Here is a 20,486-nt window from a genome sequence, read left to right on the forward strand (position 1 = left end):
CGGCGGCCCCCGGAAGTGGCGTGTCTGGGGATGTCGCGGAGCGGAAGCCGAGTGTGGTGGGAGGCCGGCTGGAGACGCCGTCTCCTGTTGCTAGACGACGCGAACTAGCCTTCGTCACTTCCTCAGCCCGCCGTCTACCCACTCCCCAGGCCGGAACTCAGGGGCCCGGAGCCGCGGTGGGCACAGAGTCGTTCTCCGAGGCCCAGGACCGCGGCCCGCTCGGCAGCTGGAGTCGAGGCCACGCCACCCACCCGCGGGGAAGAACCCAAGCTGGAGTGGGAAGATGGCTGCAGACAAGCCTGCAGGTGAGGCGCCCACGCCCGGGGCGGGCGGACCCTGGCGCTGAGTAGGTGGGGACTAGGGGGTGGGGACCCGAGGGTGACTTTAATTTGGGTGTGCGTTCCTCTCCCCCGTCCTCTCCCTCGGCCGCCCCTAACGTGAGTCTTTGGGCCCCATGGCCGGTAGTTTTTTTTACGTAAGTGCAGTATGAAGCCGCCACCGACCGCCTTTGCCCCGCTCGCCGGAATATCGGACTTACATTTGTGTAGCCACTTCACGGGCTTTTCGGTTTTCCAGGGGGGGAAGGCGGATCACCCCGCAGCACACGGGTGCCTTATGTCCCCTGGCTCAGGATAGGGCTCACCTGGGCTATTTCGCCCACGTGAGCCTGCCTCTGGTCAGCGATGTCCTATGAAGTTAGCTTTGTGAAAACTATTTATTTAAATAGTCCTGAAACTGAAGTGTCTCTCTTCGTTCTGTGCTAATACCTTGCGCTTAGGACCTATTTTCCCCTAGTTCCTCAAGGTTAGCTCATTTAATTTCGACTGATTTCTTTATGGATTAGTACCCCATTCCTAGAGTCTTCTCCGTTAAGGTGTATAATTCCTGCCTGCCTCTGGGAGGGTCTGCCGTATGTTTCCTGTAAGAAGTGAATGTTCTCTGTGGCATCCAGGTTCATTGGAAGAACTTCACTCGCAGGTCTTAGAAGTGGTCAACACTTTGTTTTTTCTAAAGATTTCACTGTAAAAAGCCCATCTCAATATTCTGAAGGTTTTGATCTCAATGACTGATGGTCGGACTAGATTTGAAACGAAAGTGAGCCAGTCCTACTATCGGAAATTTGTTAAAAGATCTCTGCAGCAGTCTGCTGAGAAGGAAAACCATAGAGAAAAAGTTTACAAATTGAGGATAATAGAGTGTGCTGTAGAATGTTAGGTAGGCTGGTCCCAGGAGGCTTCTGGTGGGGGTGGTATCTGAGCAGAAACTCCCATGAAATGACAGAGTGACCGTATGGAATGGGGCAGGCTGGATAGCGAGAATGTTCCAGGCGGGAAATCAGCGTGGCTTGTCCAGGGCCGGACCAAGCTGTCCGACATCTTCCGTCCTTAACTGAAGGCAGCGTCTCTGTGCCCCGGGTTTACGGTTCCTGCTTGGCCATCTCCTTGCGCTTGCTTGGAATGAGCTTTTTAAAAAAGGCCTAAGGCCTGTCCGGTTTCCGAGTCCTGCCGTGAAGTATTCTCGTACCTTTCCCTTCATTCACTCACGAAGATTGGGCCCCAGGCACCGTGTTGGATGTTGAAGAAACGGATATGACTCGCTCCGTGCCTCCGACGTGTCCTGTTTAGTCCGTAAGGACAGCGCCGCTGGGTGGCACTCCCATCTGGTAACGTGTGCCACGCGTAAAGTGGAGGCGTAACGCATGTAGTGGAGGAACGAGGCCCACGGTGATTCGGGGCCGTGTCTTTGGCTGAAGCTTTGTAGCCACGTCGTAGGAAACGTCTCACCTAAGATGACGTTACGTAGCCACGTCGTAGGAAACGTCTCACCTAGATGACGTTACGTTGGTATCCAGCCGAGTGTTCAGCGTGGTCTCCTTGAATCTGGCCTCCTCCTCTCCGTCCCCGCTTCAGCTGCTGTGATTCTAGCCTTTGTCTCCTGATGTCTCCCTCGCGCGAGGCCGCCTTCTGACTGCCGTCCCTCTCTCTTCGTGTCCGGTCTGTTCTTCTCACGGTTGTCTTTTGATGTCTAAGACCCTAATTGCAGCCAAGCATTCCGATGCCTGTACACTTTCTAAGCTTATGCCATCTCGTGGGCATCGCATCCTCTTTCCTACATGTCCTTCGTGAAACTTCACCATGTGTTTCCAGCCGACGTTTCCGTATCCGCGCACCTACCTCTTCACCCCAGAAACGACTCTTGGACATACTGTTCTTCTGAGCTGCTGAGTGGTAGTGCCTTCGATTTTCTTTTCTCTTTGGTAAACACGCTCCTCATTCAAAGGCTTTTTTTTTTTTTTTAATATTAGTAACGTTTTTTAAAAGTTGATTTATTTTGAGAGAGAGAGAGAGGGCCGAGCAGGGGAAGGGTGGAGGGGGGCAGGGGGTGAGAGAATCCCAAGCAGGCTCCGCACTGTCAGCACAGAGCCTAATGAGATGTGGGGCTCAAAGTCACCAACCATGAGACCACGACCTGAGCCAAGATCAAGAGTCAGACGCTTAACCGGCTGAACCACCCGGGTGCCCCTCATGGTCTAGCTTATATGCTGCTTCATCTCTGAGCTCCTGAGCTCAGGGCCCTTGTCACGGAGGGTAAGAAAAGAGACCCATGAAAGCATGTAAGAAAGGGACCTGATCACAGCGTGGGAAGGGGGAGGTTTAAGTGCAACGAGACCGGAAGCCCAAAGACTAGCTAAAAGCGGCTAGTGTTATAGTAATTTATTCAGTAAATATTTACCCGTGGCCTGCCTTGCCAGGCACTGACATAATCTCTGTAATCATGGAGCTTATGGTATGAAAGACAAACATGTAAACTAAAAAAATACTTGTGAGTTTAAGTTGTGATGAATATTGTAAGAAAAGGAAGTAAGAGGACCAAGGATAACTGAGAGCAAGGACCCTGTTAAGAATGGATTGGGTAGAGAAGGAATCACTCTCTTAGAGGTAACATCTTGTGACTGATTGGGTATAGTTGGTAAGCAGAAAGGCTTACTCTTTACACAAGGTTCTTAGTTGAACCTCAGTTTCTCATTTGCAAAATGGGGGTCCTAACAGTTTTCCAACTTATGTATTTTTTTTAACATTTTATTAAAAAATTTTTTTTACGTTTGTTTATTTTTGAGAGATGAGATAGAAAACAAGTAGGGGAGGGGCAGAGAGAGAGAGAGAGAATCTGAATCAGGCTCCAGGCTCTGAGCTGTCAGCGCAAGAGCCCAACGCAGGTCTCGAACCCACGGACCTCGAGATCCTGACCTGAGCCGAAGTCGGATGCTTAACCGACTGAGCCACCCAGGCGCCCGTGAGATTTCATTTCTAAGTAGGCTCTGCACCCAATGTGGGCCTCGAACTTACAACCCTGAGATCAGAGTCGCATGTTCCACCGACTGTGCCAGCCAGGCGCCCTCTAACTTTTAATAGCGTTTTAGTTTATTTACTCACAGGGTTGTTGCTTGTGTGCCTCACCTGAGGTCGGGTGTTTGTTTTAGCTCACATCCTTTGAGAAGCAGAACCCAATTCAAGTGCTCTCAGTTTGGAAGGTGCAACGCAGAGTAGTAGAGGTGAGAGAGGAGAAAGCCAGGCCGAGGGAGGTGCGGTGTGTTGCATACTTGGCTCTTGTTCCTCCCTGAGCTGAGAGAGCACAGGCCGCTTGCATGTGGGGTTTTTCTGAAAGGGCTGCAGGGAGACACTGCACTTCAGGATAGTCCATGTGAGAGAGAAAAAAGGCACAGCTTAGCTGTGCGGCTTCCTCCTGTTTCCCGTTTCTAGTTGGTAAAGACTCATTCCACGGGAGACAAATTTACCCGTGCTTCTGGGTTGTATGGCTTCTCAGTGACTGATGGGCCGGCAGTTCTCCCACCCTGATTTGTATGAGACCAAATTGTAGAGGGAGGACGGATGGAGACCAACCAGAGACAAAGGTTCAAGGGGGCAGTGGGGGGCTCACGAGGTCCGTGTCCCTGTATGACATACAAAAGTGGTGTGAAACTGGTTTCATTTTTTACTAAGGAAGTACCAACAGTGTTTTAGGGTGACTTATTTGACTTTGATTTTTATGGTCATCTGAGAGGAGGAAGTGGCTGGAGTTAGGACACAAAATCCTAGATTTGAATTTAGCTGAGAATTTGGACTGTGGGCATGGCTGTAGTAGGCTTCGTAGAAAAAGGTTGATAATATTATGAATAAGGGAAAGATAGAGCCTGACCTGATGGGTAATATGAAATCAGCTTTCAAAGATACCTTTAAAATTTTAAGCCAGGATGGCCATAAAAATGATAAGAAGAACAAACAGATGGGAAGGTTTTTTTTTTTTTTTTTTTTTTTTTTTTCCCAACGTTTATTTATTTTTGGGACAGAGAGAGACAGAGCATGAACGGGGGAGGGGCAGAGAGAGAGGGAGACACAGAATCGGAAACAGGCTCCAGGCTCTGAGCCATCAGCCCAGAGCCCGACGCGGGGCTCGAACTCACGGACCGCGAGATCGTGACCTGGCTGAAGTCGGACGCCTAACCGACTGCGCCACCCAGGCGCCCCACAAATGGGAAGGTTTTAAGCCAAGGCTATTTTTATTTTATTAAAGACACCCAAAACTGATTATTATTATTATTATTAAATGTATAAGGTAAAATATTTTTTTTTATTTTTTTTAACGTTTATTTATTTTTGAGACAGAGCATGAACGGGGGAGGGTCAGAGAGAGAGGGAGACACAGAATCCGAAACAGGCTCCAGGCTTTGAGCGGTCAGCACAGAGCCCAACGTGGGGCTCGAACTCACGGACCGCGAGATCGTGACCTGAGCCGAAGTCGGACGCTCAACTGACCGAGCCACCCAGGCGCCCCGGTAAAAAACTATTAAGTCCTCTATTGCCCCTACCCAATTCCTGTCTCCAGGTAGCCAATACTGAGTTTATGTGTTCTTCCAGACTTTTCTACACCTACCCAAGCTCACGCTGACTTAAAAATATATATGGCTCAGTCATTTGAACATCTGACTCTTGATTTGGGCTCAGGTCATGATCCCAGGGTCATGGGTTAAGATTCTCTCTTTTCTCCCTCTGCTTCTCTACCCTGCTCCATGCTTTCTCTCTCTCTAAAATTAAAAAATAAAAATAAAATATGTGTGCAGATGAGGTAATAAACTGCGTGGTACTGCCCTGCCATTTGCTTTCTTCAGGGTTCAGTAGGGAATCTGCATATTTGGTATTTTTTCAGCTTCGTATTACAAGTGATTTCAAACATCCAAAAAAATTGAAAAAATGAGTATCCATATACCCACCACCTAGTTTAACAATTGTTACATTTTGCCGTAGTTGCTTCTTCTTTATCTAGCTAAAATTCTTAATGTTGAATATTTCTTTTGTTTTTAAGTTTATTTATGTTGAGAGAGAGCGTGAGTTGGGGGGAGGGGCAGAGAGGAGAGAGAGAATCCCGAGCAGGCTCAGTGTGGAAAGCGAGAGCCGGATGCGGGGCTCCATCTCGTGACCTGAGCTGAAATCAAAAGTTGGACGCTCAACCACCTGGGCCACCCAGGCGCCCCAATGTTGAATAGTTATGGATACTTCATCTCTAAATATTTCACCATGCACTTTTTTTAAATAAGGCCTTTCACCTATATAACCGTTGTCATACTTTAGAAATTACTATTTAAATATACTAAACTTGCCCAAAGTAAGCTGTACTTACCTGACAAAGTATCAGTTATAAGGTAATACTAAGTCAAAATGATGAAAAGTACAGCCCAGGGAAGAGAGTCAACAATACAGTGACCACACTTATTGTGGTGAGTGCCAAGTAATATAGAGTTGAATCAACATGTTGTACACCTGAAACTAATCAGTTAGGAAAACCAGCTGTGCTTTTCAAACTGAGATCCAGTCAAGATTCACACATTATATTTTTTAGGTCTCTTCAGTGTCTTCATTCCCAGTATCTCCCTTTTCGTTTTGTTTTGTTTTGTTTTGTTGCATGACAGTGATTTTTTGAAGAGACGAAGTCAGTTGTCTTGTATAATACCCCACATTCCGGATTTGTCTGATTGTTTCTTCCTGGTATCCTTGTCCTTGGTCCTTGTCTTCTGTATTTTCTGTGAACTGAAAGTTACTTCTCAGGCTTGGTTAGATTTAGATTTACCATATTTGTATATTTTTAGGTGATTCTGTATACTTTATATAAAGTACATGATGTCAGTTTCAATTTGTCCACCGTTAGTGATGCCAAGTTTGGTCAATTTGGTAAAGTAGTGATAGGAACATCTTTTTCCAATTATAATTAGAAGTAATCTAATGGATAATAATTTAGAATAATATAAACATCCACCATTGGTGATCAGTTGTATCATGGGGGGGCTGCAAGGTGGTACTTTTTCTAGTTCCATTACTGCTGACATTTATTTGCTGATATTCTGTAAAGAACAGCTCTCCTGTATTAATTAACTGGGGATGAACTATAATTCTTCCCAGAAAGGCATGTTAAATGTTAAAAACTTGAAAATTCATCCTTTGCATTTACTAGTTTTTAGGATAAGGAGTTGATGTAATAGTGACCTACATTTCATGCTTTTAAGTGTTGTTAATGTTTAGGAATTTAGAGTAATATATTGGTCTTAGGATTCCAATTTTTTTTTTTTTTTTTTTAATTACTTTATTTTGAGAGAGAAAGAGTGCAAGCAGGGGAGGGGCAGAGAGAAACAGAATCCCAAGCAGACTCTGTGCTGTCAGCACAGAGCCCAATGTGGGGCTTGATCTCACAAACGGTGAGATCGTGACCTGAGCCAAAACCAAGAGTCGGATGCTTAACCAACTGAGCCAACCAGGTGCTTCTCCAATTTTAAATGTATAGTTGAGTGAATAGTTGATTTATACTTGTGAACTTTCATTTTAATTTTAACTATATTATTGCATGGACATTAAAGAATACCTCAGTCACTATTTTCATAAGTTTAATTTTCAGATTTAAGTTCTCAGAAAATTATCTTTTTAAGTCAACTGTACTTAAAATTGAATGTATGAAATATTTAAGGTAGTTAAAATTTTATGTCTGAAGAGCGTTTAACGTTGTAAAGGCGATCAAACATTCATCACATCCCTTTAAAATTAGAACTCCAGGGGCGCCTGGGTGGTGCAGTCGGTTAAGCGTCCGACTTCAGCCAGGTCACGATCTTGCGGTCCGTGAGTTCGAGCCCCGTGTCGGGCTCTGGGCTGATGGCTCAGAGCCTGGGGCCTGTTTCCGATTCTGTGTCTCCCTCTCTCTCTGCCCCTCCGCCGTTCATGCTCTGTCTCTCTCTGTCCCAAAAATAAATAAACGTTGAAAAAAAAATTAAAAAAAATAAATAAATAAAATTAGAACTCCAAATAGAACGTCTAAGTTGAGGGACTCCTGGCTGGCTCACTCAGAGGAGCATGAGACTCTTGATCTCCGATCGTGACTTTGAGCCCCACGTTGGGTAAAGAGATGACTTAAAAATAAAATCTTTTTTTTCTTTAATTTTAAAAAAAAAATTTGTTTTTCCATTTATTCATTTTTGAGAGAGAGACAGAACACAAGCAGAGGAGGGGCAGAGAGAGAGGAGACACAGAATCCGAAGCAGGCTCCAGGCTCCGAGCTATTAACACAGAGCCGGACGCGGGGCTTGAACCCACAAACCGCGAGATCATGACCTGAGCCGAAGTCGGACAGCTAAACTGACTGAGCCACCCAGGCGCCCCTAAAAATAAAATCTTAAGGGCACTTGGGTGGTTTAGTCAGTTAAACATCCAAGTCTTGATTTCAGCTCAGGTCATGATCTCACAGTTTCATGAGTTTGAGCCCCATGTCAGGCTCTGTGCTGGCCCTGCAGAGTCGGCTTGGGATTCTCTCTGTGCCCCTCCCCTGCTCGCACACGCGCTTTCGCTCTCTTTCAAAATAAATAAACTTTAAAATATTATAAAAAAGAAAATCTTAAAAAGAAAAGTCTAAGTTGAATATAAAAGTGTAAGGAAAATCTACACTTTCTGAATTTGTAACATTAATAAATGAAGTATTAATATTTAAAAAACGGTCTCTTTTCTGTATATAAAAACTACTCTCAAAAACAAGCAAATAAAGGGGTACCTGGGTGGCTCAGTGGTTGAGCGTCTGACTTCGGCTCAGGTCAGGATCTCTGGTTTGTGAGTTCAATCCCCACGTCAGGCTCTGTGCTGACAGCTCAGAACCTGGAGCCTGTTTCCGAGTCCGTGTCTCCCTCTTTCTCTCTGCCCCTCCCCTACTCGTACTCTGTCTCTCTCTCAAAAATAAATGAAGATTAAAAAAAAAAAGCAAATAAATAAATACTAGTCTCAGATACGAAAATAAAAACATACTCCTCAGCAGGGGCATCTGGCTGGCTCATTCAGTGAAGTATGCAGCTCTTGATCTTGGGGTTGTGAGTTCGAGCCCCAGGTTGGGTGCAGAGATTACTTAAAAAATAAATCTTGGGACGCCTGGGTGGCTCAGTCGGTTTAGCGTCGGACTTCAGCTCAGGTCATGATCTTACAGTTTGAGTTTGAGCCCTGCTTCAGGCTCTGTGCTGACAGCTGAGATACTGGAGTCTGCTTTGGATTCTATGTCTCCCTCTCTCTCTCTGCCCCTCCCCCCATTCACGATCTGTCTCTCTCTCTCTCTCTCTCTCTCAAAAACAATAAACATTAGGGGCGCCTGGGTGGTTCAGTCGGTTGAGCGTCCGACTTCGGCTCAGGTCATGATCTCGCGGTTCGTGAGTTCGAGCCCCACGTCAGGTTCTGTGCTGACAGCTCAGAGCCTGGAGCCTGTTTCGGATCCTGTGTCTCCCTCTCTCTCTGACCCTCCCCCGTTCATGCTCTGTCTCTGTCTCAAAAATAAATAAACATTAAAAAAATAAATAATAAACATTAAAAAACATTAAAATTAAAAACCAAGATACTCAGCAGTGGTAGAGATCTGCTTTGTCTGTCTTCCCCAAAGCATGTTGTTACTGATCGTTGGTATTCTCTTCCTTTATTTCTGTAGTGCTGGACAGAGTGCTCAAGTCTGAGGCAGTGCTGGTCACATAGTGTTTCTCTGAGCTGTATACTAATCAGCTGTTATATATAGGGTTTTGATAAATCAGAGACGCTTGTCCAAGTGATAGGAAACCACATAGGGTGTGTGAACTTTATGGTGACCTTGGCAGACGTGAATTATTTTTCTTTCGGATGGCGTCCTTCTTTTTTAAAACTTGCCTTCACAAAGGAATCAGCACTATTTTGTGAGTGTACCAGTGGGTTTCCTTAGGCCTTAACATTATTTTTTCCTTAGGAAAAAATGTCCTTTCTTGAAAATCATTGAGCTATATTTTGAAAAGGTAGCTTGTGTGGAAGAACGTCCTGCAGTCAGATTTGAATTGTTAACATTCTGTATTGGAATGTATCTGTGCGTTCAGTTAACTGACTTTTCAGTTTTGGAAAAGCAGTGTGTTTCTTTTCGACTTAGTTCAGACCTAAAGGCGATTGTTTGGTTCAAAATGAAGCCTATTGGCTTAAAGGGTGTCCGGGTTTGTGTGCCTAAGAGCCCTGTACGCCTAGAAGCTCAGCCATGTTCGTTAGGCCAGAGCAGAAGGAAAGTCAGGTTTAAGGATGAAGGGCCATTTTCTCTTACAATCGGCAACGGAGACTACTTTTGGACAAATAAAGACCTATTGTGGAATTATGTGCAGACTCTTTCTGGTAAGAACTCCGCAGTCACAAATAATCTGGGTTTTAAAAACCTGATTACAAAAATAACACCCATGCCTTATAGGAAACTTGAAAAGTAGAGAAAGATAACAAGGGAAACAAAAATAGTGATCCCATTGGAGTGTTTTTGTTTCAAAGTTTTATCTTGAAGTTAAAATGCAGATAAAATAATGGTTAACTGGTAAAAGGCTGTTTCTTGAGCTCTGTTCTCCAAAACGTCTGTAGAAATGGGAATTTCAGACTCTCTTGTAAGCCTTAGAGTCTAGTTTATTTATCTTAAAGCTGGCTTCTCTTTCTCAGGAAGGTTGTAGGAGACTTTTCTAGTTCCTAGAGGGTAATGATGCAGAGTAGAAGCCTAAACTCTTCAGTGTGTTGGTGACTTGTTGGGTATTTCCCCTTGCTTTACAGTATTTATAAATCACTTTTTGGCAGTTGGGCCTGTCAAAGAATGTAACCTAGAGGGATGCCTGGGCGGCTCAGTCGGTTAAGCATCCGACTCTTGATTTCGGCTCAGTTCGTGATCTCAGGGTTCGTGGGATCGAGCCCCTCGACCGGCTCAGCGTGGAGGACCAAGCCTGCTTGGGATTCTCTCCCTCCACCCTTCTCCAGCTTGTGTGCTCTCTCAGTCTCTCTCAGAATGAATGAATAAACTTAAAAAAAACTTAAAAAGTAACCTAGAGACGGTGTATCTTATTTTTTATGATTTTTTTATTTCTTAAAGTTCATTTATTTATTTTGAGAGAGAAGACGTGCATGTGTGAGCGGCGGAGGGGCAGAGAGAGCGGGAGAGAGAGAATCCCAAGCAGGCTTAGCGCTGCCAGCAGAGAGCCCGGTGCGGGGCTCCGTCTCAGCTGTCCCCTGAGCTCAGTGTCAGACGCTTAGCTGACTGAGTCTCCCAGGTGCCCCAAGAGCATACATTTTAGAAGAAGCTGCGGGGAGAACTTGATGGCAGACTAAGAAATTTTGACATTTGGTCTAAATTTAATGCACTTCCTTGGGAGGGAAGATAAATGTTTTAAACACTCTGGTTTTCCTAAACGTTTTTAAAGTTTTGTATTCATTGTTAAAATTTTATGACAGATACATATGCGGTATAGTGTTCTGCTTTAATCTAAACTCATTCTTTCTGGAGCTTTGAAATCCTGGGTCCCATTTTTACACATTTAAAAGTAATGGCTCCTTACTGTTCTTGTGCACCTGAAAATTTTGCAAAACAGATGTATTGTGTAAACAGTTGGGTTAACAATAACTCATTGTTTGGCTTTCTAAAGAAAAAACTGTTTAACGATGTCCTTTTAAACTTTTCTCCAATAAACTGTTAGCTTTCCTCCCCCCTATAAGGACTCAATTCTTATTTATCTGTATGCTGAAGTAGAAGTGAAATGCTAATTTATCTGCTAACTTTTTTTCCTGTTTCATTTTATATGATTTTTTAAGTTTTATGTAAGTAGTCTCTACACCCATCGTCGGGCCCAGACTCACGGCGCTGAGATCCAGAGCTGCGTGCTGTTCCTACTGAGCAAGCCAGGCGCCCTTTGTCTGCTAACTGTATCAGAAGTAACACTTCTGAAAGACCCAGATACCAGAATCCTTTTTTTTTTTTTTGTAGGGCAGATCTAAGTCTTAGATAAGTTCACTTAGCACAGGTTATGTTTTGTTCTTGATGTTAAGTGGCGATTCTCAAGAATGTGCAGTCTACCGGGATTTGACGGTGATCTAAGGGCCGTTCCATGATCAAGTCATGCTAAAGCTGTTTTCACTGTTAATTGTATGTTTAGAGCGCAGAATTGTGTGTGTGTGTGTGTGTGTGTGTGTGTGTGTATGTATATATGTATATACATACATACATATATGTGTGTTTTTGAAACTGCCAGAATTGTTGGTTGTTTTGCCAGAAGGAAGGGGACAGAGCCAGTGCTTACTTAGCATCTGTAAGCAGAGAGTTAGGTGGCCAAGGGGAGGCCGACTGAAGATGTGACTGATTCCAAGGTTTGTACGGTTTTCGTTGCACCGTGTTGCCCTCTTGAGAGAGGGCAGTTGGGAATCTTTGCTGACGGCCAGGATGTACCAGGCCACGGCTCCCAGAGTCAGCTCTGTGCAGGACTGGTTCTTTGGAACGCTCCTGGAATATAGGTTTCTAGATAGTTTCAAAAATGCCCACATAGGGGCGCCTGGGTGGCGCAGTCGGTTGGGCGTCCGACTTCAGCCAGGTCACGATCTCGCGGTCCGTGAGTTCGAGCCCCGCGTCGGGCTCTGGGCTGACGGCTCAGAGCCTGGAGCCTGTTTCCGATTCTGTGTCTCCCTCTCTCTCTGCCCCTCCCCCGTTCATGCTCTGTCTCTCTCTGTCCCAAAAATAAATAAAACGTTGAAAAAAAAATTAAAAAAAAAAAAAAATGCCCACATAGTGTTTGCTTCGGCAGCACATATACTAAAATAGGAACAGCGCAGAGATTAGCACCACCCCCGTGCAGGAGGACACGCAAATTCACGAAGCATTTTGTATTTCTGTACTGTGTTTGGAATGTTAAAAAAAAAAATGCCCACATCATGAATGTACATAGTTTAATGGCTCCTTACACACCCAGAAAGAAGCCCCTCCTGAGAGCTTGCTTTGAAGATTAAATGAGTTACCCTATTTGAGGTGCTTACATGCCTAACACCTTGTGAGCCCTCAAAGCATGTTAGCTTTATTGTTACAATTGCGGAGAAGTCGCAGGTGGTGTAGAATGGAGGCGCAGATAGTATCTCAAGCTAGAACTTGGTTTAGCCGGGGCCGGAAGGAGTGGTGGTTGTTTCAAAGCTGCAAGCAGTTTACATTTGGAGCCCTGTTTCCTCAGGACTTCCCATACCTGACTTCTGAGTTAGGTCCGACCTCACTTGCCGTCTCTGTGCCCTCTCACAGCCCTTGTTATTGCCATGGCATTAGTCACACCCGGAATCACGGATTTGCATCTTATCTCCGCAAGGAACCTCTGAGTTTCACAAGTGCGGGAGCCCTGTCTGTGTGGTTCATGTGTCGATCCCTTGCACTTAGAATGATGCTTGACCCTTATGGTCTCTCAGCTATTTATTAATTGGATGTATGGCCTGAATTTATTATATTCAAGCCATACTGTCACAGTTAAAAAAAAAAAAAAAAAGACTCAGGCGAGTGTTGTGCGTTTCTTCACGGTGAAGGTTAAGGAATGAACAATGTCTTCTGGGAAGCTTGCGGTGATGGCGAGGGTAGTGTTTGTAGGAATTATTGAATCGTAAATCTGGGGGACAAGATGATCTGCCCTACCTCCCCACTTGGAGACTTGTCTTCCGTTGCTACTTGAGTTGGATCGTGTTGCTTTGTGAACAAACGTATCCACTGCTTTATAGAAGCTTGTTTGGGGTACTGAATTTCTGACTTGGAGGGCACCCTAAAAGCCATCTAATACAGATGCTCTTCAGTAACTAGGAAAACTGATATTTGCCCCAGTTCCACTTGGTATCAACTGTGTAATTTCGGAAGTGGCACGAGAGTTTTGGTCTCCTTGCTTCCGTTCCAGGTATTGGCTCTTCCTCCCCATGCTCCCGGGTCCCATCTGTGTGCTGGAACAGTAAAGTCTGCACCGCCATGCCACAGAGGGGGACCTACTCTGCCGGATACATTCTCATCACTTCACGTATATTCTCAGCGAAGCCTCCCAATAACTCCGAAAAGGGCTTTCTTATCTCCGTTTTTTTACCTCGGTTCAAGCTTTGGAGGTCTCTAGATTCCAGGCCGGAGCAACAATTCTATCTGAGAAAAACTCTTGTGTAAATAAATTCAAATATTGTGAGACTTTGACAGTCTAAAGAATTTTTTATTCTGAGTCATCAACAATGGCATCACCCTCACGTACCTGTGTTTGCAGCCCGTGCATCCTATTTATGCAGTGGTCCTATTACTTTCCGTTGGTATTCCCTTAATGGTGCGTGGGGCTTTTGTCGGTGAGTAAAACTAAAAAAGCCAGACTATTCTTTGGGAGATGATGGAAACATAAAAGTCACCTTTTTAAAACAAAAGGCAGATTTTTTAAACAAAATTAAAATGTTGGGGCACGTGGTGGCTCAGTTGGTTAAGTGTCCGACTCTTGACTTCCGCTCAGGTTGTGATCTCATGGTTGTGAGATGGGCCCTCCCTCTGCCCACCCCCCACCCCATTCTCTCAGGCTCTGCTCTGGGGTGTGGGCCCCGCTGAAGATTCTCCCTCCCTCCCTCTGCCCGCCCCCCACCCCATTGTCTCAGGCTCTGCTCTGGGGTGTGGGCCCCGCTGAAGATTCTCCCTCCCTCCCTCTGCCCACCCCCACCCCATTGTCTCAGGCTCTGCTCTGGGGTGTGGGCCCCGCTGAAGATTCTCCCTCCCTCCCTCCCTCTGCCCACCCCCCACCCCATTCTCTCAGGCTCTGCTCTGGGGTGTGGGCCCCGCTGAAGATTCTCCCTCCCTCCCTCTGCCCGCCCCCCACCCCATTCTCTCAGGCTCTGCTCTGGGGTGTGGGCCCCGCTGAAGATTCTCCCTCCCTCCCTCTGCCCGCCCCCCACCCCATTCTCTCAGGCTCTGCTCTGGGGTGTGGGCCCTGCTGAAGATTCTCCCTACCTACCTCCCTTTGCCCCCCCCGCCATTCTCTGTTTCTCAAAAAAATTAATGTTAAAAATGACTGATATTTATTATCCCATATATAATATTCTTGCCATAAATGTTAGACTAAATGCATGAGGAAACAATCAGATAAACCCAGAATGTGGAACATTCTACAAGGTAACTATCTTAGACTCTTTATTTTTTTTTTTAAGTTTCTTTCTTTCTTTCTCTATCCTGAGACAGCACATGAGTGGGGGGAAGGGCAGAGGGAGAAGGAGAGAGAGAATCCCATGCAGGCTCCGTGCTGTCAGCTTGGCTTCATCTTACTAACCATGAGATCATGGCCTGAGCCAAAACCAAGAGCTGGAGGCTTAAGCGGCTGAGCCACGCAGGTGCCCCAGCTTAGACTTTAAAACAAGTGGTGACTTGAGGAACAGCAGCAGGTGAGGAAGTGCTCTGGAGTAAGAGAAACAAAAGCTATTTAAGGGAAATATGTGAGCCTTGATTGATACCCGGATTGGGAGGGAAAAATACAGTGATAAGATATTTCTTAGAACAATCAGGGAAATTGACTGTTAGATGATATTATTGATTTATTGTTACTTTTCTTAATGTGACCATTTTAGTTGGTTATGTAGGAGAATGTCCTTTTTTTTTTTTTTTTTAACGTTTATTTATTTTTGGGACAGAGAGAGACAGAGCATGAACGGGGGAGGGGCAGAGAGAGAGGGAGACACAGAATCGGAAACAGGCTCCAGGCTCTGAGCCATCAGCCCAGAGCCCGACGCGGGGCTCGAACTCACGGACCGCGAGATCGTGACCTGGCTGAAGTCGGACGCTTAACCGACTGCGCCACCCAGGAGCCCCGAGAATGTCCTTTTTTTAAAAAAAAGTTTTAATGTTATTTAGAGAGAGTGTGTGTGAGTGGGGAAGGGGCAGAGAGAGACAGAGACAGAACTGAAGGAGGCTCCAGACTCTGAGCACAGAGCCCAAGGCGGTGGTCTGACCCAGGAACTGTGAGGTCATGACCTGAGCCAAAGTCAGACACTTACCTGATTGAGGCACCCAGGTACCCTGGTGTTTTTTGTTTGTTTGTTTGTTTGTTAGTTTTTTAAATCAAAAGAAAGTTTTCTAAGTGGGAAAATTTTCAAATAGTAAAAGACCATTTCTAAAGACTGATCTTTATCTTTTTTTTTTTTTTTTAATGTTTGTTTATTTTTGAGACAGAGAGACACAGCACAAGCAGGGAAGGGGCAGACAGAGAGGGAGACACAGAATCTGAAGCAGGCTCCAGGCTCCAAGCTGTCACCACAGAGCCCGATGCGGGGCTCGAACCCATGGACCGTGAGATCATGACAGCCGAAGTCAGATGCTTAACTGACTGAGCCACCCAGGCACCCCTAAAGACTGATCTTTATTAAGTACAAGTTGTATTTTGAGTTCAGTACCTCAGGGCAAAGCAAGAAATGTTGTGATTGATTTGAGATTAAATGAAGTTAAAATAATCAGCATTACAGTTTGCTATAGCTTTCAAGGCACTGTCACTTTCCTCCCCTTCCTGCCGTTCCCATTCCCAGTGCCTTAATTATTATTATGGCATTGAATAAATGTGAAAAGGGCTGAAAGATTTTGAAATCTGTTCAAACATGGAGTTAAAGGATTTAACATTCTTTATGGTCCCTTGATGTACTAGATGCTGAATTTTTTTTTTTTTTTTTTTTTTTTGGCTCTGTAGATGTGGTTACCTGGAAGTATTTATTCCTATTAACTTTTATAACTTTGTTGCCAGTTCTTTCCTTTAAAAAATTTCAAAAGCTCAGGTTTGTTTCTTAGTGTGGAATGGGAACTATGATTTATGGCTACTGCTATGTAACTTTACAGAGGAAACTCTGTTGTCTCCAGAGTGTGATTTCATGGTTTAGCTTCTTGTTACTTCTCTGACATCAAGGCCCCAAATCCTAAGGAAAAGCATGATTTCTGCCAGCCCCTCTCCCCAAAATCATCTGCCACAATATATAGATGAGGCTTAGTCGAGACAGATCCCTGGTGAACAAGAAGAGCTGAGACCATGTGACTGCACCATGCAAAGTTGGGATCGATGATGCTTTCGTTAAAAAGTATTTTTTTGAAGCATTTGTCAGAGCAGTTAAGAGTAGTGAACTGGAGGGGCGCCTGGGTGGCGCAGTCGGTTAAGCGTCCGACTTCAGCCAGGTCACAATCTCGCGGTCCGTGAATTTGAGCCCCGCGTCGGGCTCTGGGCTGATGGCTCAGAGCCTGGAGCCTGTTTCCGATTCTGTGTCTCCCTCTCTCTCTGTCCCTCCCCCGTTCATGCTCTGTCTCTCTCTGTCCCAAAAAATAAATAAACGTTGAAAAAAAAGAGTAGTGAACTGGAGTAGTTTTAGACTTGATTTAGCAGAGATTTTTATGCTTATTTTGGAATTCTGTTTTCAAATAAAAAATTAATTTTGAAAATACAAAATTGTGGGGCAGGAATCATTAATCTTAGAGTGTATATGGATACTTGGGGCACCTGGGTGGCTCAATGGGTTGAACGTCCAACTCTTGATTTCGACTCAGGTCATGATCCCAGGGTCATGGGATCAAGGCCCCTGCTGGGCTCAGCGCTCAGTGTGGATCCTGCTTGGGATTCTCTCTTTCTCTCTGCCCTCCTTTCCCACTTGGATTCTCTATCAAAAATTAGGGGTGCCTGGGTGGCTCAGTTGGTTGAGTGTCCAACTTCTGCTCAGGTCGGGATCTCATGGTTCGTGGGTTCGAGTCCTGCATCGGCTTGCTGCTGTCCGTGCAGAGCCACTTCACATCCTCTGTCTTCCTCTCTCTTTGCTCCTCCTCCCCCAAATAAACATTAACAAATAAATTAATTAAAATTAAAATTTAATAAAATAAACTTCTGGGAAAAAAGATTGTATATAGATATTTAACCATGTTAAGGAAGCTTTAAGAAAGAATTTCTTTTTAATGTTTGTTCATTTTTGAGAGACAACACAACCAGGGAAGAGGCAGAAAGAGACGGAGACACAGAATCTGAAGCAGGCTCCGAGCGGTCAGCACAGGGACCAATGCCGGGCTCAAACTCATGGACCACGAGATCATGACCTGAGCTGAAGTCGGGCGCTTAACCGACTGAGCCACCCAGTTCCCCCCAAGGAAGCTTTTTAAATGTGTTAATGTTGGCTTTTGGATTTCTAAGCCTATGAAAGCATTCTTGGCCTGGAAATTAACTATGAGTTCTTAGCAATGTAGTTTTCTAATTGTTAAATGTTATTATATTCCAGCTGGATTATAACCTTTTTGAAGGTATTGTGTATGCATTTATAATCTTCTTGTGTCTCCAGAGCCTGGCATAGTTTCTTGAATATGTGGGACTTTGGAATAGATTGCTCGGGGGCAGATCTAATATGTTTTGAGTGAATGCAACATTCTCAGTCCTGATGGACAGAGCTGTGATTCTTCCATACGTGGTGGTGGGTTTTCATTGTGCCAGACCATGGCTAAGGGAAATGTTTCTTTAAGTTTCTGGAGGAGTGACTTCTAACTCCTTATAACACTGATAAGTCATGGTAATTGAGAGCGCCCTAACTATAGCAACTTCATTAGGAAGAAGACAGGAAGAAAACCAGGGCACACTCACTGTACAACTTTATTTCTAAAGAACTGCAAAACTTGTGTGCTTGCAGATCAGGGAGCAGAGAAACATGAAGGGGCGAGTCAGTCCTCTGGGATCACCGATCAAGAGAAGGAGTTGTCCACCAGTGCTTTCCAGGCTTTCACAGTAAGCAGCAGTTTCTTTCGGTTTCCGTCTTTAGGATCTGTCGAATGTGAATCTTTTCACAACGAATTTTTAAATTTATAACTTTTGTTCTGTAATAACTCAAGAATTAAGTTTAGAGAGTAGGTTTTATTTAAATTTTTTAAACACTGGGAGTTTAAATATGGTAAAAGGAATGAGAGTAATTTGAGCCATTCCCAAGTTTTTGTGTTTCATAAACGTGTTGACTGTTACAGTGTTATTTTTTTTTCAGTCTTTTAAACTTAGATTTGTAATTATATGGGTCAGTCTTTTCAGTTCAATTCTTTGTTCGGTGCTCTTTCTTGCATGTTCTTTAAAATAGAACCCCAGAAGTTTCTTGTCAAAACTTTAACTTTTCTGATGTTAAACGATATGAAAGAAAACCTTATTTGACTATCAGGTTACATACATGTAAGCAGAAGAATTTGATACTTGGGTATTCAGAGCATATTTATTAGAAATTAAATCATATTACCTTTCTTGGGCTAGCCTCAGCTGTTATACCGTGCTAGCAATATATACCTATATACGTGTGTGTGTGTGTGTGTGTGTGTGTGTGTGTGTGTGTGTGTGTGAGATGTGGTTTTATACATGTACATAGGTATATGATACACTTATGTGTCTATGTATGACTTACACACATAGTGGTGTTAGAGTGTGAGTCTTGAGAAATATCTATAATTTCTAGCTTTATTGAGATATAATTGACATATCCCAGTTTCTTAATTGACATGAATATTGTTTTATTCAGTGACTTTAATTAGTATACTTGGGGAATTAGATCTGTCTTTTTAAAGAGTTTTCCAAATAGAGACGAATGAAACGTATTTGGAAATGAATGTCTTAAAGGTAATAGGTAATTTTGTCTGTGTGTGTGTTTTTTTTGTTGGTTTGTTTTAGGCTGGAAATTATGATGCCTGTCTGCAACACCTTGCCTGCCTACAAGAAGTGAACAAAGACGATTATAAAATAATTTTGAATACAGCAGTGGCTGAGTTTTTTAAAAGTAACCAAATGACAACAGACAGTTTGAGACAAACACTTAACCAACTGAAGAATCAGGTGATACACAAATGAATTTAGCTATAAAAATGTTGTGATATTCTCTGAATTGTGAAGTAAAAATACTTAAGGAAAATTAATATGACTTGTCTGTTATTGGTAGCACAACTTCTAATGTGTCTAAAACAACTTGCATTAGTTTTATTTGTATAAAATTATTATTCCAGGAAATGAAACGTATGTTGTGTAATTTTATTTTCTAATTTGAACAGAATAGACTGATCTACCAAATTTGAATGAGCTTTGGAATTTTGAAGGAAAATTAAAGTGGAAATCTATGAAGAAGCTTAGCTGCTGAGATTATCTTTCTTGTGACTGCAAAGATCTGATGATAATAATGTGAGATTGTTTTAGCATTTTGGATCAGGAGATGATTCATTGATTAAATAGAAGATATTCTGATTTATATATGGTTTGGTGCTTGCCTTGGTCACCGGTCATAACAGCAACATCTCTCACATCACAGGGTTAGAGCTTTGGTAGTCAAGAGGGCTATCGAAGATGACGATGATGGTAGGATCGGGTAGCAGACATTGTTGCCTATTATGTAATAGGGCCCTGCTGAGAACGTTGCCTGCAGCATCTCACTCTTTCCAGCAGTCCTATAAAGCAGCCACTATGATGTTTCTCATTTTACAGATGGGAAAGCTGAGGTACAGATAGCTGGTGTAAATTGTCCAAAGACACAAAGCTCTTAAACGAAAACAGCTCCATGAACCCAGTCTCCTTTGACTCTAGGGCCTGTGCCTCTGAACTGCTTCAAGGTCTTGAGACCTTTTTGAGCCCCTGTCCTGTGTTCCTGGGTACCATTATACAGTAGAGTATCACCCTAAAATGTGACCTAGTTAGAAGTAAGTGACCCTTCCAGGTTCTTTGTAATTTTTTTTAGGAGTAAAGATACTCTACAGTATCACCCTATACATGGTATTGTTAGAAATAAGTAACCTGTTCAGGCTCTTCCTGATTACAGGAGTGAAGTAATTTACTGGCTGGATCAATCTTGATCTCAGGGTTGGGAGTTTAAGCCCCGTGTTGGGCGTAGAGATAACTTTAAAAAAAAAAAAAAAAAAGAAAAAGAAAAATGGCCAATATTTATCAAACTCTTATGTGACTCCAAATTCCATATTAAATGCGTTTTATGTTTTATCTCCTATAATTCTCATATTCAACCCTTGAGATAGGTCCTTGTAATTGCAGTTGTAAAACTGGGGTTTAGAGAGCCTAATGATTTTAATTTATGTGGCCAGGAAAAGTAGGAGAAAGATTCAAACCAGACCTTTGGACTTTTTTTTTTTTTTTTTTTTTTTTTTTAAGTAAACTCTACATG

At 43.7% G+C, this 20,486-nt stretch overlaps 1 protein-coding gene and 1 non-coding gene across 11 annotated transcripts in view; both read left to right on the forward strand.

The window, feature by feature from the left end:
- The window catches only part of CNOT10 (CCR4-NOT transcription complex subunit 10), a 72,904-nt gene continuing 52,418 nt past the window's right edge, over positions 1–20,486 (forward strand). For 2 of the 10 annotated variants that reach the window (XM_045436689.1, XM_045436692.1), the window contains exons 1-3: positions 26–305; positions 17,985–18,079; positions 18,998–19,159. In XM_045436689.1, the coding sequence (XP_045292645.1) occupies positions 284–305; positions 17,985–18,079; positions 18,998–19,159 (279 nt within the window). In that variant the 5' untranslated portion in view covers positions 26–283. Of the gene's footprint in view, positions 306–9,440; positions 9,690–17,984; positions 18,080–18,997; positions 19,160–20,486 lie in introns of those variants that run through there. The other 8 variants (XM_045436688.1, XM_045436687.1, XM_045436682.1 and 5 more) reach the window with 5 other exon arrangements.
- On the forward strand, positions 12,103–12,205 carry LOC123576273. The gene has a single exon (XR_006701285.1). It is a non-coding gene; the product is annotated as a U6 spliceosomal RNA (small nuclear RNA).

Source organism: Leopardus geoffroyi, chromosome C2, assembly GCF_018350155.1.
Source record: "Leopardus geoffroyi isolate Oge1 chromosome C2, O.geoffroyi_Oge1_pat1.0, whole genome shotgun sequence".
Classification (NCBI taxonomy): Eukaryota; Metazoa; Chordata; class Mammalia; order Carnivora; family Felidae; genus Leopardus; species Leopardus geoffroyi.